We start from the raw sequence: 14,682 nt of genomic DNA, 5'->3' as shown, positions 1-14,682 counted from the left end.
ACACCTTTTTTTCCTGAGTGAAGACAAGGCCTAAGAGGGATACGGAATAAGATAACTTCCCTGAAAATAAGATAACTTTACACTATTTGTACGCTATTGTTTGAAATGAGTAACACATATATAGATCAGTTTTACTAAAGGAGCAGAGTTCTTTGCATTTTGCGCTTTTGCTGTGTGGGGAAGATGGAGAAACAAGGATAAACTATCAGCATCACAAGTATTCTGAGCCATGAAGACATACCTTTTCTTCGAATGGGATACTGAGTATAAACAGGTGGTCCTTGAAAACCTCTCTCACCCTGCTCTCCCTGTATAAATAGATAACGAAGCATCAGATACATACTCAGAGTGTGCCTACGCCATTTTGTGGTGAGGCACAATTTGAGCATGTGGGTCCGTTGCACGAAGGGCCAGATTTTCAAAAAATATTTAGGTTTCAGAGTAGCAGCCGTGTTAGTCTGTAACTGCAAAAAGAAAAGGAGGACTTGTGGCACCTTAGAGACTAACCAATTTATTTAAGCATAAGCTTTCATGAGCTGTTGCATCCGATGAAGTGAGCTGTAGCTCACGAAAGCTTATGCTCAAATAAATGTGTTAGTCTCTAAGGTGCCACAAGTCCTCCTTTTCTTTTTGTGGATACAGACTAACACGGCTGTTTTTTAAAAAAATATTTAGGCACCATAGCAGCAGATAGGCACCTAATAGAATTTTCAAAGTCCCAATGATTTTGATTTCAATGGGAATTAGGCACTTAACCTGCATACGTACTATAGAAAATCCCACTGGGTGCCTATCTTCATTTCTAGGCACTAAATACCTTTAACATCTGGCCCCATGTTGCCAACAAAATCCTTGCATTTCTCTTCATTCACACCAGCTCTCCACTGGTTCTCCCACTTGTTATTCTCATTCTACTTTTTTCTCATTCATCCATATTCTCCCACTCATCCACTCTCTTCATCAGTTGGGGACAAAGAAAATATTCACACCCCCCCTCCCCATAGTAATACAGTGTCAGTTAAGCACATATTGTGAATTTTTACACCTTCTTCTGAAGTATCTGGTTACCGACAGAGGCCAAGCAGCATAGACAACTGCCTAGTCAATTATGGCAACAAACACTTATATTTTTATTCTAATGAACAGATACAACATAAGCAAAATTATGTCTGGTTTACTAATTCTGACAAATTAAATTAACTTTTAGTGCAGGAAAGTAAAGAAGTACCTTCATTCCTTTAGGACCACTGCTGCCTGGCATGCCATCAAATCCTTGAAAACCCTGAAATATATATCAAAATGCTTGCCTTTTTCTAAATCAGACAAAGAGTGAAAATATTTTGTTACAGGATTTTTCAGCAGGCCAGCTTGTTGCCATTATTTTAATCTGTCACAGCAGTCATTTTAAAAGCATGAGAATGGTGGTTTCCTCTAACACAGTTAAGGTGTGTGAACCATGCAGCAAAGCTGAGAAGTTTGTCACCCTCAGGATTTACTCTTGGGAATAATAATTTAGTTCTACCTTTCAGGTTTTTTCTGTTACATATTTTGTATATTGGGTCAAATCCAAGCCTTGGTACAGCCCTGCCACATAGCCTGGTTGGAGGACTATAGAATGGGCAGGAAATGAAGCTGTTGAGCTCTCAAAAGATCTTGCGATGGGAACCTGCATTCTGGATTGATAAAAAAAAGGGGCAAGGAGAAGGCAAATGGCCCATCCTCTCTAGTCCTTGGAGATAGTGTCATGAAGACAATGCACATGCACAGTGCCTCTTTTACTCTGCAGCACAGTGGGGTTTCCTCCACATGTCGGTCAGCCAGAGAAACTTGTCTAGAATATACCAATGAGCTACACCCTAGAGGTGTCATTGTTATAATAAAGTCATAGTTATACTTAGGTTGTGAGCTCTTGAGGGCAGGAATTGTTTCTTTATCATGTGTTTGTACAGTATCAAGCATCCTGGGGCTGGGGCCTCTAGGTACCACTGCAATACAAAATGCACTACTGTTGCAGATTACATAACTAAACTATCAATATCCGTAAGAATGTTTTATCACAAACATATCTCTACAGAGCATTTTAATTAATTGAATGATTTATTCTTTTAACTGAGACAATGACACCTCCAGGGCTTGCCTATACCAGCTTTCTGGTACATGTCTGAAGTGACTTAAATCTGAAGCCTGTGTCAGCAGGGTGCAATATATCGTATCCCATTAGTGTATATTTCAGCTGATGGAGCTGTGCATATGAAAATACCAGGCTTAAGTCTCCTCCCGTATGCATTGGTTTTACACCAGTGTAATTCCATTGACTTCAATGGAATTCTTCCTGATTTATTCAGGTGTAAGGGAGAGAAAAATCAGCACTATTCTATTTTATTTAAAAAAATTTCTAGAACTGAATTCTAGATACAATGTCCACGTGTACTCCAGAAAACAGAAATTCTAAAAAGTTAAAGCATTTAAATAAAATAGTGGCCAGAGCCTCAGCTGTTGTAAGTCACTGTGGATCCACTGATGTTAGAGAAGCTGTGCAATTTACACTAGCTGTGGATCTGAGCCAACATTTTTATATACAGCCTCTAAAACTGAAGAGTGTAGTGAACTCCTGAATAGAGCAGATATTTCAATAATTGGCTTCAGAAAACATTTACACAGTTTTAAAGCATTGCAACACACCACAACACTCTCCAAGATATCACAAACTGACCCCCAGGGATCAAAGATGTTATCCACAATGGAAATATATGTCAAACATTGTCAGAAAACTAACAACTGTTATGCAATAGATGTAAAATCTCTTTCACACTAGGTGGAGCTGTATATCTAAAAAGGAAGCCAGGAGTTTCCTAACTATCTACTGCTTACTTTAAGTACACTGAGAGGATTAAGCTATAGTTCTTCCTTCTCTCAAGGGAGTCAAACAATTAATTTAAAAAAATGTTTTTGCTGCTGAATAACATATTGGGAAACCTACTCCTTCAGATGTCATGATTTACCAGTTATATCTCATTGAAATAAATGTACCCTTTACTAAAATTTTGTCGGGACTCAAACTCTAAAAGGGACAAAAGGGGTCAATAAATGATTCTGACATGGGTGCAGATATCAAGCCTACTTAAGTAAAAGGAAAGAGCCCTTAATGTACATATTATTGACAGTTTTCTCTCTTCTAGACTAGCCGTTTTGACAGTAGTTTAAGAGCCGTGGATTTCACACAAGGATTAGTATTCCTTGCTGCCAAATTCCTTAGCATAATCAAGAAGCACAGAGAAACCATTTATTCCTGTATCCATAGACTTATTTGAATATCTTATGGGCATGGTTTCTAACACTGATAGAAGCAGCCATTTTCTGCACACAAATAAAAAGCACGAGAGCTTCCAGATATGACAACATTTTCTTTTAGATATTATTGAGTGTTTCTATGGACAGAGAATCAGCTAGGATTTTTCTCAGTTTTTCCTCTCTCTCCTTTTGGTTTGTGCTCAGAAATTCAAGATGGCACATGGATCACAGACCTCTAAAACATTTGATGAAAATTATCTAAAGGACAACACATTTCAGTATGGTATAAAAGACGTTACAGAACTCACGTTAGCAATGATGGGAACTGTGAATACACTTCCATAGCTCTCTGAAAACATATTCCTAAATGGCAATACAGGCTTTAATTACCAGACCAATTTCCCCCCCTCACTTTTAAAATAACTGGGATTCCCCAAAGAACAAGGACGTCACCTGGTCCATAAAATCAAGTTGATTGCCGTTGGAGAGTCCAGACAATATTCTGATCTTATTTACAAGGTATAACTGAGATCAGAATTTGATACCTATAGTATGTGTAGAATACACTTTGATTTTCAATTAGTGAGTCTAAATATAAAAGTCAAGCATGGAATATTCCAAAGGGTTACTTATACTGTGCAAAACTGGCTCTTTGTGATGTAATTTGGTAAAATGTTAAATGAATATGCATTTCTTATGTACTGTTATGCCCACTTAAAACTTAAAGTTCTAATGTCTGTTGTGTAGGGCATGTTATTTGTCTGGCACATGTTACATGTTATATAGTGCTGTGTACACTTATAGCATTGTGTAAATAATAAATTAGAATGTATCGGTTAGAATAAACTCTGTATTGATGATATGCTCTGTCATTTTCCAGGATAAAACATGTATTTTTCTATAATCTGAAGATGTCAGTTCCATATGTTAAAAGCAGTGTGCTAGAGACAAAATCTGATTTTTGTGCTAAATACTCACTTTTTCCCCAGCAGCTCCTGGGATGCCATTGATACCAGGTAATCCCTATGAAAGTACAACATCATTTGCAGAATAAAGTGAAACCCTTTTAAAAACTTTTTAAAAAACTGACCATAACAAGAAGAATTTATAGACTCATTTTCTAATAAGTAGATGCACGGTACAAACAGAACAGGCTAATCTCTTTCTTTCTTTCTTTCTTTCTTTCTTTCTTTCTTTCTTTCTTTCTTTCTTTCTTTCTTTCTTTCTTTCCAAGATGTTGTAAAACCACCATAAGAATGTTATGATTTCTGAGTGTTTTTAGAAATATTTATATTGCCTATGCTTTCCACCATATTTGTTCATTTCAGAAACAGTACAGCGAGGACAAATGATATGGAGCAGCACCAACTGTGTGCTACAAGATCTTTGCACCCAAACAGGTTTATGTTTTCTATTGGGGTGTAGATGAATAAAAACAATAAGAGTGACAGTCAGTATTCCCTTACCCATTAATTTGGCTTTGTGAGGATAAGAAGGGGATGGAGAAATGGAATCCACCCCTGAAACCAGCAAACAGGTCATAGAGTTTCAGCACAGACTTTTATAGTTGCTATAGGATGCAGTATTGGCTATAGACCCCAATATGGAGGGGGTCCAAGTCACTTCATATGCATGTGTGGAGCCAGTGGCTTCTCCCGTTGCCTGTCTCAGTGGCCTCTCCCTCTCCAGTCCCACTAGGCACAGATAGGTTGCACAACCACTCCCACACATAGCTTCTTCACCTCTGACTTGATCTGACGGCCACATAGCGCGTGTTAGATGGCTCTCTGCCCTGGGGTGAATTTCATCTTTAATGAACCACTTACCCTTAGTCCTGGAAACCCTATTATTCCTTCTTCTCCATCTTCTGCTGAATATGCGGGTAAACCCTAGGAAACATTGCAGATGCACTTACATAGACCGTTATGTTTACAGACTGTATATATGAATGTATCTATGAAGAGAAGAGCACTACACTGCATGCAAAGGCTGATAATAAGCACAAGTGAAAACACCATGGCCTGTGTAAACATCAGACCTGACCCTGTAGTTCATACAAGAGCTAAAATTTCCTTAGTTTTGTCTGTTTGCATAATCAGAGTGCTAGGATCAGGCCCTTAGAGAGATGAATCCACCGCCCCATAGCCTTTAAAAAAAAACAACTACTTTTGTAGTTGCTACTCTGAAGAAAACCCAAAGCAACTGTTTGTAACTGTATAACCAGTTAGTTATCTCAGATCTCATCCAAATCCTAGTTTCAAATAGATATTGAGAAAACACAGATACTCCACCATCCAAGTTTAATAAAAATGAGATAGGCATAGGCCTTCTTCACTTCGCTACAGGCATAAATCCAAAGTAATTCTACTGAAGTCAATGAAATTATACCTGTGTAAAACAAGTGTGAAAGCAGATTAGGATTTATAGAGCGTGTAATCGACTGTATACTAAAGGCAACACAGCTCAAATTGCAACCTTCCCCAGGGGTGTCACATACCAGTTGAACAGGAGGGTTGAGAGAATAGAGCCTTACAGAACCCCCTTATGGGAGATCCTCTGGGCTAGTGATTAATTGCTCAAAACTACTCTTTACAACTGCTCAGAAAGTAGGAATGGAGCTAACCAAGAGCAAAACCATCCAGCTAGTCCAGGTTCTGCAGATGAGTTAACAAAACCTCACAGTCTATGGTGTCAAAGATTGCTGACAGCTCTAAATTAAAGGACAAACCACCTGACTATTGTCCACTTGACTACTGAATTCATCAACCAATGAAACCAAAGCTGTACCTATGCTATACCCAGGCTGGAGGGCAGACTGGAAGGGATCAAGAAAATTGCCGTATGTTTAATGGGATTTTAAGGAACGCTATGTACACCAGACATAGTAACATTTAACCTTCAAATTAAAAAATTGGTTGTGAGAAAGGATCTCATTTTAGTTAGCCCATAAAACTTATTGCAATGGGCGTTCCATCCTAAATATCATAGAATCGTAGGCCTGGAAGGGACCTCAATAGGTCATTTAGTCCAGTCCCCTGCACTCAAGGCAGGACTAAGTAATAACTAGACCATCCCTGAAAGGTGTTTGTCTAACCTGCTGTTAAAAATCTCCAGCAATGGATATTCCATAACCCCCCCTAGGAAATTTATTCCAGTGCTTAACCACCGTCACAGTTAGGAAGTTTTTCCTAATGTCCAACCTCAACCTCCCTTGCTGGACTTTAAGCCCATTCCTTCTTGTCCTATTCTCAGAGGTTAAGGAGAACAATTTTACCCTCCTCCTTGTAACAACCTTTTATGTACTTGAAAACTGTTATGTCCCTGCTCAGTCTTTTCTTCTCAGACTAAACAAACCCAAGTTTTTCAATCTTTCCTCATAGGTCATGTTTTCTAGACCTTTAATCATTTTTGTTGCTCTTCTTTGAACTTTCTCCAATTTGCCCATATCTTTCCTGAAATGTGCTGCCCAGAACTGGACACAATACTCCAGCTGAGGCCTAATCAGGGCCATATCGTGGCACGATATGGCCTGCCATGACTCATCAAAGGGGTATGAAGAGAAAAGTTGATACATCCTGTTAAGTTGTTTTATTTCTATCCCATACCATTTCAAAGGTAGAATGTACCAATATTAACCACAGTGCTCGACTTATTTGTCTTTGGTTTTCTTCAATTGACTTACCTGAGTTCCAGGTTCTCCTGTTTCTCCTTTTATTCCCTTTTCACCCTAACAATGAAAAAAAAGAGGAAAGATTACAACCGTTCAAGTATGTTGTGCTTTCCCAAATGCATCAAGTTTTGTAACATGAAACAGCAGGTATTTACCAAGAGAAAAAACATTACTATTGAGTTCTGGTCAATAATATACTTGTCTTATAAAATGCGTGAGTCATAAGTAGTTTTAGTGTTTTTTATTTGATAATTTGTTGGGAAATGCTTTTTGATGTATTTTTTTTCTAAAAGAGATACGTTTCTCCATACTGCTCAGATTGAAAAAATATGCAAGTATCCCCACCTCACAGTACAAGGCTTAAATCAGACTTGTTTATGAGGAGATCAGATTCTGTGGTTATGAGCGCCACAGAAATGCCTGCAAATAAATAGAAATATTCCCAACTCTATCCACTCCAGAGATGAGCTTAGTTTAGACTTTCTCTCTTCCTTCGCCTTATTTGAACTGTGATCAGCCTCCTCCACCTCCTTTTATTTTATTTTTTTCCCTGAGAGCTAAAAGTTATTTTGACATCACATTTTCTTTCCCAACACCATTCACTGTGTTTCCTAAGGCAGTCCAGGGAATGTGATGTGTAACACTTGTTATAAACCCGTCTTCAGCACGGATGAGCTACTTCCCAGGAGCAGGCCATTTGCTCATCACTTTGCACGAGGAAATAAATCATCCAGTGGAGCAGTGGCTACGCCACAACCCATTCTACGTTGCTCAGGACTTAACTGCCCCCTGCTGCGTTCCTCCAGGAAAAGGCAGAATGCAGTGCGGAGAGTGGGTGATTCAAAGACCCAGCAAAGATACTTCACATGCTATTCTTCCACTTGATATTATCGATCTCACAGACTATGAGTAACTGCCATGGTGCAGTTACTTCTGCTACGGATGATGGTATTGCAGGGTAAGACCCAAGGAGCTTCTTATGCCAACTGGCAGAGGGCACAGAAGATGCATAAGAGTTATAGGGATCCCCTGGGCGTGTTATTTACATTCTAGTTCACCAAAGAGTGTCATGTAAGGTTTCTACTGAAAGCCTGTGTCACACAGGTCAGAAGTCTATTAGCATACTGAGTCAAATGATAATGAAGAGATTGAAGGGATTTCAGAATGAAAATTAACAGGAAGAGATAAACAGTGGGGAATTGTGGAAAAATTCTATTTTATAAGTGAAGAACAAAAAATTGGTCTGATATATGAGGAGTGCAGAAAGATGCCCTGGTTCCTTCATCAGAGGGAGACAAGTTGCCAGAGGGCTTGATCTTATGAAAGGAGGGTCTCAGCCATCATGGTTGAAAAATGCTGCAGGAAGCACTTTAGGGTAAGCGGTATCTTATTAAACAAGAGGGCATTTTGTTAGTGGAGTTTAGGCTTTAGAATGCATGTTATGATTTTATTTTACACGTAACCCTTTCTTTCCAATATTTCTGTTTGCTATCATATGTATAGTCTTCGGTAAATAAACTTGTAGCTGCATTTTCTATAAAGAAATCTAAGTGCAGTGTTGTTTTCAGGGGAGCTATGTTCTAAGGTGAAACTGGTAAGCTGTGGTGTACTGTTCCTTTCGGAACAGCAGGTCTGGCAATTCTGTGAATGTCCGGAAGATCCGGGGCTGGATGCTTGGAGGACTGAGGGATGGCAGAGCCTTTGGACTGAGAGGGGAGTGTGTGTGTTGCCTGTGGCTGGGAGCGTCAGGGGGCTGACCCCTGGCAGGTACGGACAATGCTCCCTCATGCTAAGGGCAGTGGTGCGAGGTGTCTCACAAACATGGGTGCCCCCAGGAAGAGTCCTAGGGCTGTTTAAAAGAGGCCACCCAGGTCAGAGTTAGAGGGAGAGCTGCCCTAAGCAGGGGATGGAATCATTTTATCAGTTATGGGACTGCAGAGTGGTTACTAATTTAATGAGTTTGGCAGGGGGTCTAGCCATGGGGTGTTGAAGTTTCAAACAAATATCTATATACTACTTAGTCCTTCAGCCCAGGGTGGAGAAACAGTGCCTGAGCCCAGGGTGGAGAAACAGTGCCTGAGCCACCTGACCTCTACTAGTCTCAGATTTGGGACAAAAAACAAAAACAAAACAGATTAGAGGTTGGTGATTGATGCAAAAGGCACCAAATTCAGGGGAGGGCACATCTTCCCTGCGTGCAAAGAGCCATTTATGTGAATAGGCTGTGTCATAAATATAAAGGGAAGGGTAAACCCTTTTGAAATCCCTCCTGGCCAGGGGAAAGCTCCTCTCACCTGTAAAGGGTTAAGAAGCTAAAGGTAACCTCGCTGGCACCTGACCAAAATGACCAATGAGGAGACAAGATACTTTCAAAAGCTGGGAGGAGGGAGAGAAACAAAGGGTCTGTGTGTCTGTCTTTAGTCTGCCTTTGTCGGGGATAGACCAGGAATGGAGTCTTAAAACTTTTAGTAAGTAATCTAGCTAGGTACGTGTTAGATTATGATTTCTTTAAATGGCTGAGAAAAGAACTGTGCTGAATAGAATAACTATTTCTGTCTGTGTATCTTTTTTGTAACTTAAGGTTTTGCCTAGAGGGGTTCTCTATGTTTTGAATCTAATTACCCTGTAAGGTATCTACCATCCTGATTTTACAGGGGGGATTTCTTTATTTCTATTTACTTCTATTTTTATTAAAAGTCTTCTTGTAAGAAAACTGAATGCTTTTTCATTGTTCTCAGATCCAAGGGTTTGGGTCTGTGGTCACCTATGCAAATTGGTGAGGCTTTTTATCCAACATTTCCCAGGAAAGGGGGGGTGCAAATGTTGGGAGGATTGTTCATTGTTCTTAAGATCCAAGGGTCTGGGTCTGTAGTCACCTAGGCAAATTGGTGAGGCTTTTTACCAAACCTTGCCCAGGAAGTGGGGTGCAAGGTTTTGGGAAGTATTTTGGGGGGAAAGACGCGTCCAAACAGCTCTTCCCCAGTAACCAGTATTAGTCTGGTGGTGGTAGCCGCCAATCCAAGGACAAAGGGTGGAATATTTTGTACCTTGGGGAAGTTTTGTCCTAAGCTGGTAAAGATAAGCTTAGGAGGTTTTTCATGCAGGTCCCCACATCTGTACCCTAGAGTTCAGAGTATGGGAGGAACCTTGACAGGCTGTGTCTTACTACAGGGGGTTTTCTGTGTGCAGAGGGGTAGGCCCTGACAGTCACTCTAAGGACAGGATCATGCCTACATTTTATGGATACATACAGTAACGCAAATTCTCTCCTTCAGGATATTTACCCATATGTTTCTGTGAAAACACGACAATATCACTGACTGTTGGACAAATCATCAATATGAATGCTTTCTATATAGAATTTTGTGATAATAAATGAGAAAATATTAGTGACATTAAGTAGTACAGAGTTAGGATTTGCTTGAAGAAAAGGAACAAGTTTGTCTAGGCACTTCAAGGGAAACATAGTAAGTATGACTCTGAGCGATTTTAGCTCTAATACTCATAAGTCTTTCATCCCAAAAGGAATGGCAATCTTGAGTAGCAAAGGCATTTGACTTTGTGTTTGTATGGTAATCTATTGCACGTTCTCTCTCTCTCTTTTCCCTAAATTCACTATTATGTTGCAATCCCTCCACCCCCCCAAAATCCCCACTCTTGAATAAGTACTTAGCTTTGTTTATCTGAATTCAATTCAATACCCCGTATGCTTTTACACAATGTTTTTAATTACCTTGTATTGTTCTGCTAAGATTGTGTCTGGGGAAACTATCAGCTCCCTCGTAGATGGAAGACCAGGAGGGCCCTGTGGACCTATTTCACCCTGTAGGAAAACCACAGAAATATGTTTAGAAGCAGCTAAAATAACTCTTTAAATTGTAGACCTGCATTGGGTGCACAATTTGCTACTAAAATTTAGGACTAGATCCTAAACTGGAACCAATCGGACCAACATGGACTTACACCAGCTAAAAGTTTAGCTGTAAAAGTCTAAGGCTATGTCTACACTACAGCCTATGCTGGCAAAACTTATGTTGCTCAGGGGTGTGAACATTCTACCCCTCCTGAGTGACATAAATTACACCGACATAAGTGTTCGTGTGCACACCTTCTCCTACCCACATCGCTTATGCTGCTTTCAGAGGTCGGGTTTTTTTATGCCAATGGGAGGGCTCTCTCCGTTGGGCATAGAACATCTTCACCAGATGCACTACAATGCACTACAGCTGTGCCACCGCAGTGCTATACGTATAGATGTACCCTAAACAAGGTTATGGCAAGAAAAGAATTAGATTCATACTAAACTAAGAGGTGACAACATTTTCCATTATACTAAATGCTTCTAGAACAAAGTTAAGATTCTTCTTTCACTCTGATCTAACTCCATTGATTTCAATAGAGTTTCGTCTGATTTGTACTGGTAGGAGAGCACAGCAGACCTAGACATGTAAAAGACTATTTGGCTACAACATTTACTATTGTGCTTATCATCACTTCAAAGTGAATGAATTTTTACTATAGTATATCACCACAAAATAATATTAGACAGTAATATAAACAAGCTCTTTTATAAAGTGTAAGTGTCACCAATTTATCTTGTCATACCCATACTAATTCACTGGTTTTCCTTTACCTTTTCACCTTTTTCTCCATAAAAACCAAGGCCCCTGTTGCCCTGCAAAGACATTAAGTCAGCATAATATAATTATACAATACTTCTACAGAACAGCTTTAAATGAAAGGAGCTCCAGAAGTACTTAACCAAAGGAGTGTTTCAGGGTAGAGATTCTTAGGACATCATTGCAGAATTGTGATCACATAACAGTCTAGCTCTAACTCAATAAATCATTTTGGTTTAGCATTTAGAAAGACGGCTGCAATTAAAATCTCATGTTGACAGCACTTCTCCAGTGTTTCCTCTGACAGGCATTAAGTCTGTCTTTTCTCTGAGTAAAAATGTGAAAAGACTGCACTTTACATCTGTGGGGGCTTTTTAATAAAACTACATGTTAAATAAAATTACCTAAGTACACTGCATATTGGAACTAGGAACTCATGTATTTTCTCAGATAAAATATAATCTGAGATATATGGACAGATTCTTTGATCTGGGGAGACTGCTGTGCTCACACCAGCAGTGTAATCTGGCTCTAAAGCAGGTTTAACCACCCCAGAGAAGATTTCCCCAGCGAAAGGTTGATTTAAAGGGTATGTCTACAAACCTTTTTGAAGTGAGTGGGAATGAGTCTCCCAGATCAAGCTAGTTGGTCCACACTAGTGCTTTAAAAATAGCTGCATAGACAATGCTTTGAAGGTGCACTGGGGCTGGAACTCAGGTTTTGAAACCACCCTTCTCCCTGGGTTTCACAACTCACAACATTTTCAGTTTACTAGGTATGTCTGTGATCACTATAGTCTGCAGACCTGAAGAAGAGCTCCATGTAGCTTGAAAACTTGTCTCTCTCACCAACAGAAGTTGGTCCAATAAAAATATTACCTCACCCACCTCTTCTCTCTATAATAATTAAAGGCCTAACTGAGCACATCAACTGAGGTCAGTGATATCTGTCCATTGACTTGGCTCAGACCCTATGAACCCAAAATGAAATATATAAGGACAGCTCTTCAGAGAAAGAGACTTACTGGTGGTCCTGGGGGTCCCGGTGGCCCGGGTGGTCCCTGTACAAATACAATTGCAGAGAGTAAATTACCTCTTATTAGTGCCTTTTCTATTAATACTGTTTTGAGAACATCAAACACTTTACATGTGAAACATAAGGATACATTCAGAATGTACTGCATTCACTTAGCATTCAGACAGTCAACAATACTTAATATATTAACTACCTTTATTGTACCGTATGATATTGAAACATGCTAGCTTAGCGCATTTGATCATCCTCCTGGCCCTAATGGGATACGAGGCTGCTAATTACCTGGAGCCAGTGGAGTTACTTCTGTAGCTCAGTAGGAACTTGTGGTTTTCACAAGACAATATAATTGCGATAATACAGGCGGTACATGCTGAAAGTTCTTGATTCTTTTTTGCAATGCTGATCCCTGGAGAATTAGCGTAACATACTGCCTTTCACTGTCAAAATGTAATGCCCTCGTTGGTTTTAACAACACCTAGTTGTCATACTTAAACCTGTTAGCTACTGTACAACGACTAGCTCCGAGTGTACAAAAAATTAGGCCCTGTTAGCATGGTACTTCTGTCAGGATAATTTCATAGAGTACATATTTTAAAAATACTTACTGGTCTCCCTGGATTTCCTGTTGGACCAATTAAACCCACAACACCGAGAGCACCTTGAGGTCCCTAGAAATACCAGAAATGACTTTAAAAAATGAAACAAACCAATAATGGATGTTGTTTTGGTAGCTGCTATTATTAACATATTGATAAATCATCACATTTGGTGAACAGCAACTTACTGGAAAGCCCAACAATCCCGGCTCACCAGGCTCTCCCTAAAGAAGACAAAAATAGTTAAAGACACAGTAAGTACTGTGTACGACACTAAACAATACATCTTCTAGTTCAGGGATTTTTAAAAAGCCATTCCTTCAGTCATATCAATTATTTTAAATAATCAGACCGCAGCATAAAAACATGACACAAAAAGTTTAAAGATAAATTCAATATAAATATTGATATAGAAAATCAGTTCAATTTTATTACATGTTAATTGTATACTTTCTATGTACAGTACAGTTATATATATTATGGCTGGGATTTTCAAAAGGTGGCTAAGGGAGTTGAAATGAAATGGGAATTGAATGCCTAACTTCCTTTGGAAATCCCAGTTTATAAATTTAGATGATGTCTAACCAGGATATGTATGTATCCTGAATTGAAAGAAACTAGTTAAATGCGGATTCTCTCAATACATTGCATTTAGAATTACAGTACCAAATGATTGTTTCTTTGAACATTTCCATCTTTAGAAACCACATTTTTGACTGTAGAACATGTTGAAATATATTTGGAAGTTTGATCCAAAAACCTTCTGGGACAACAGTTCACATACCCTTCCTCATTTTGTACAGTTCCTTACTACACAAATATCTCCACTGAAGTTAGTGGGACGATTTATGGAGCAAGGTAAACCTAAAAGGTGTATGGCTGTCATTATCTAACTGTTGGATATCAGATACTCGAAATGAACTAATACAAATGATTAATTATTAGCACTATTATTAGATTTCAGAATTATTCTAGAAGGAAAAGAATACTCTCTGATTGAAAAATACAAGATACCTATTAACATATTATCAAAAATAATTTCCAGCACACCCATAGTCAACATGTAGCTGGAGGTTCTTTGTTATGAAGAAATTGGAAAGGTCCCACTTTCCTGGAAGTCAGCTAGGGTTCATAATACTCAGGAGAGTGAAAAGTAACAGCCCTGTTGCAAAATGCATGTAGAAAAATCAGAAACTTGGCTTAAAGATGGAAAAAAACCCACCCCTCTACCAAATCCAAGAGATGCTGCACATGAGAGCTCATCAATTCACAAGTGATAGATACATACCCTGAATTTGCTTGCTAGTTCAGGAGTCATTACAAAAGGTTCCCCCTTCTGACCTTTTGGTCCCTGGATTCCCTAAATTGATAAGACAAAAAGAAAAAGACTTGTCACATCTATGACTATTTATATATTTGCAGTGATGAGCTGCCAAAATCTTAACTGGTTCCCTATAAAAAGTTCTGATTT

General features: G+C 39.1%; 1 protein-coding gene across 1 annotated transcript in view; it reads right to left on the bottom strand.

The window, feature by feature from the left end:
* The window catches only part of COL4A2 (collagen type IV alpha 2 chain), a 249,358-nt gene that overhangs the window by 76,229 nt on the left and 158,447 nt on the right, over nucleotides 1-14,682 (bottom strand). Inside the window, exons 8-18 of the mRNA XM_073349678.1 lie at nucleotides 14,500-14,571; nucleotides 13,400-13,435; nucleotides 13,221-13,283; nucleotides 12,605-12,640; nucleotides 11,595-11,636; nucleotides 10,695-10,784; nucleotides 6,974-7,018; nucleotides 5,118-5,180; nucleotides 4,270-4,314; nucleotides 1,229-1,282; nucleotides 242-308 (exon numbers count right to left, since the gene is read on the bottom strand). Coding sequence (XP_073205779.1) covers nucleotides 242-308; nucleotides 1,229-1,282; nucleotides 4,270-4,314; nucleotides 5,118-5,180; nucleotides 6,974-7,018; nucleotides 10,695-10,784; nucleotides 11,595-11,636; nucleotides 12,605-12,640; nucleotides 13,221-13,283; nucleotides 13,400-13,435; nucleotides 14,500-14,571 — 613 coding nt within the window. The remainder of the gene's footprint in view (nucleotides 1-241; nucleotides 309-1,228; nucleotides 1,283-4,269; nucleotides 4,315-5,117; nucleotides 5,181-6,973; nucleotides 7,019-10,694; nucleotides 10,785-11,594; nucleotides 11,637-12,604; nucleotides 12,641-13,220; nucleotides 13,284-13,399; nucleotides 13,436-14,499; nucleotides 14,572-14,682) is intronic.

Source organism: Lepidochelys kempii, chromosome 1 (genome assembly GCF_965140265.1).
Source record: "Lepidochelys kempii isolate rLepKem1 chromosome 1, rLepKem1.hap2, whole genome shotgun sequence".
NCBI lineage: Eukaryota > Metazoa > Chordata > Testudines > Cheloniidae > Lepidochelys > Lepidochelys kempii.
This window is presented reverse-complemented; position numbering and strand designations above follow the sequence as displayed.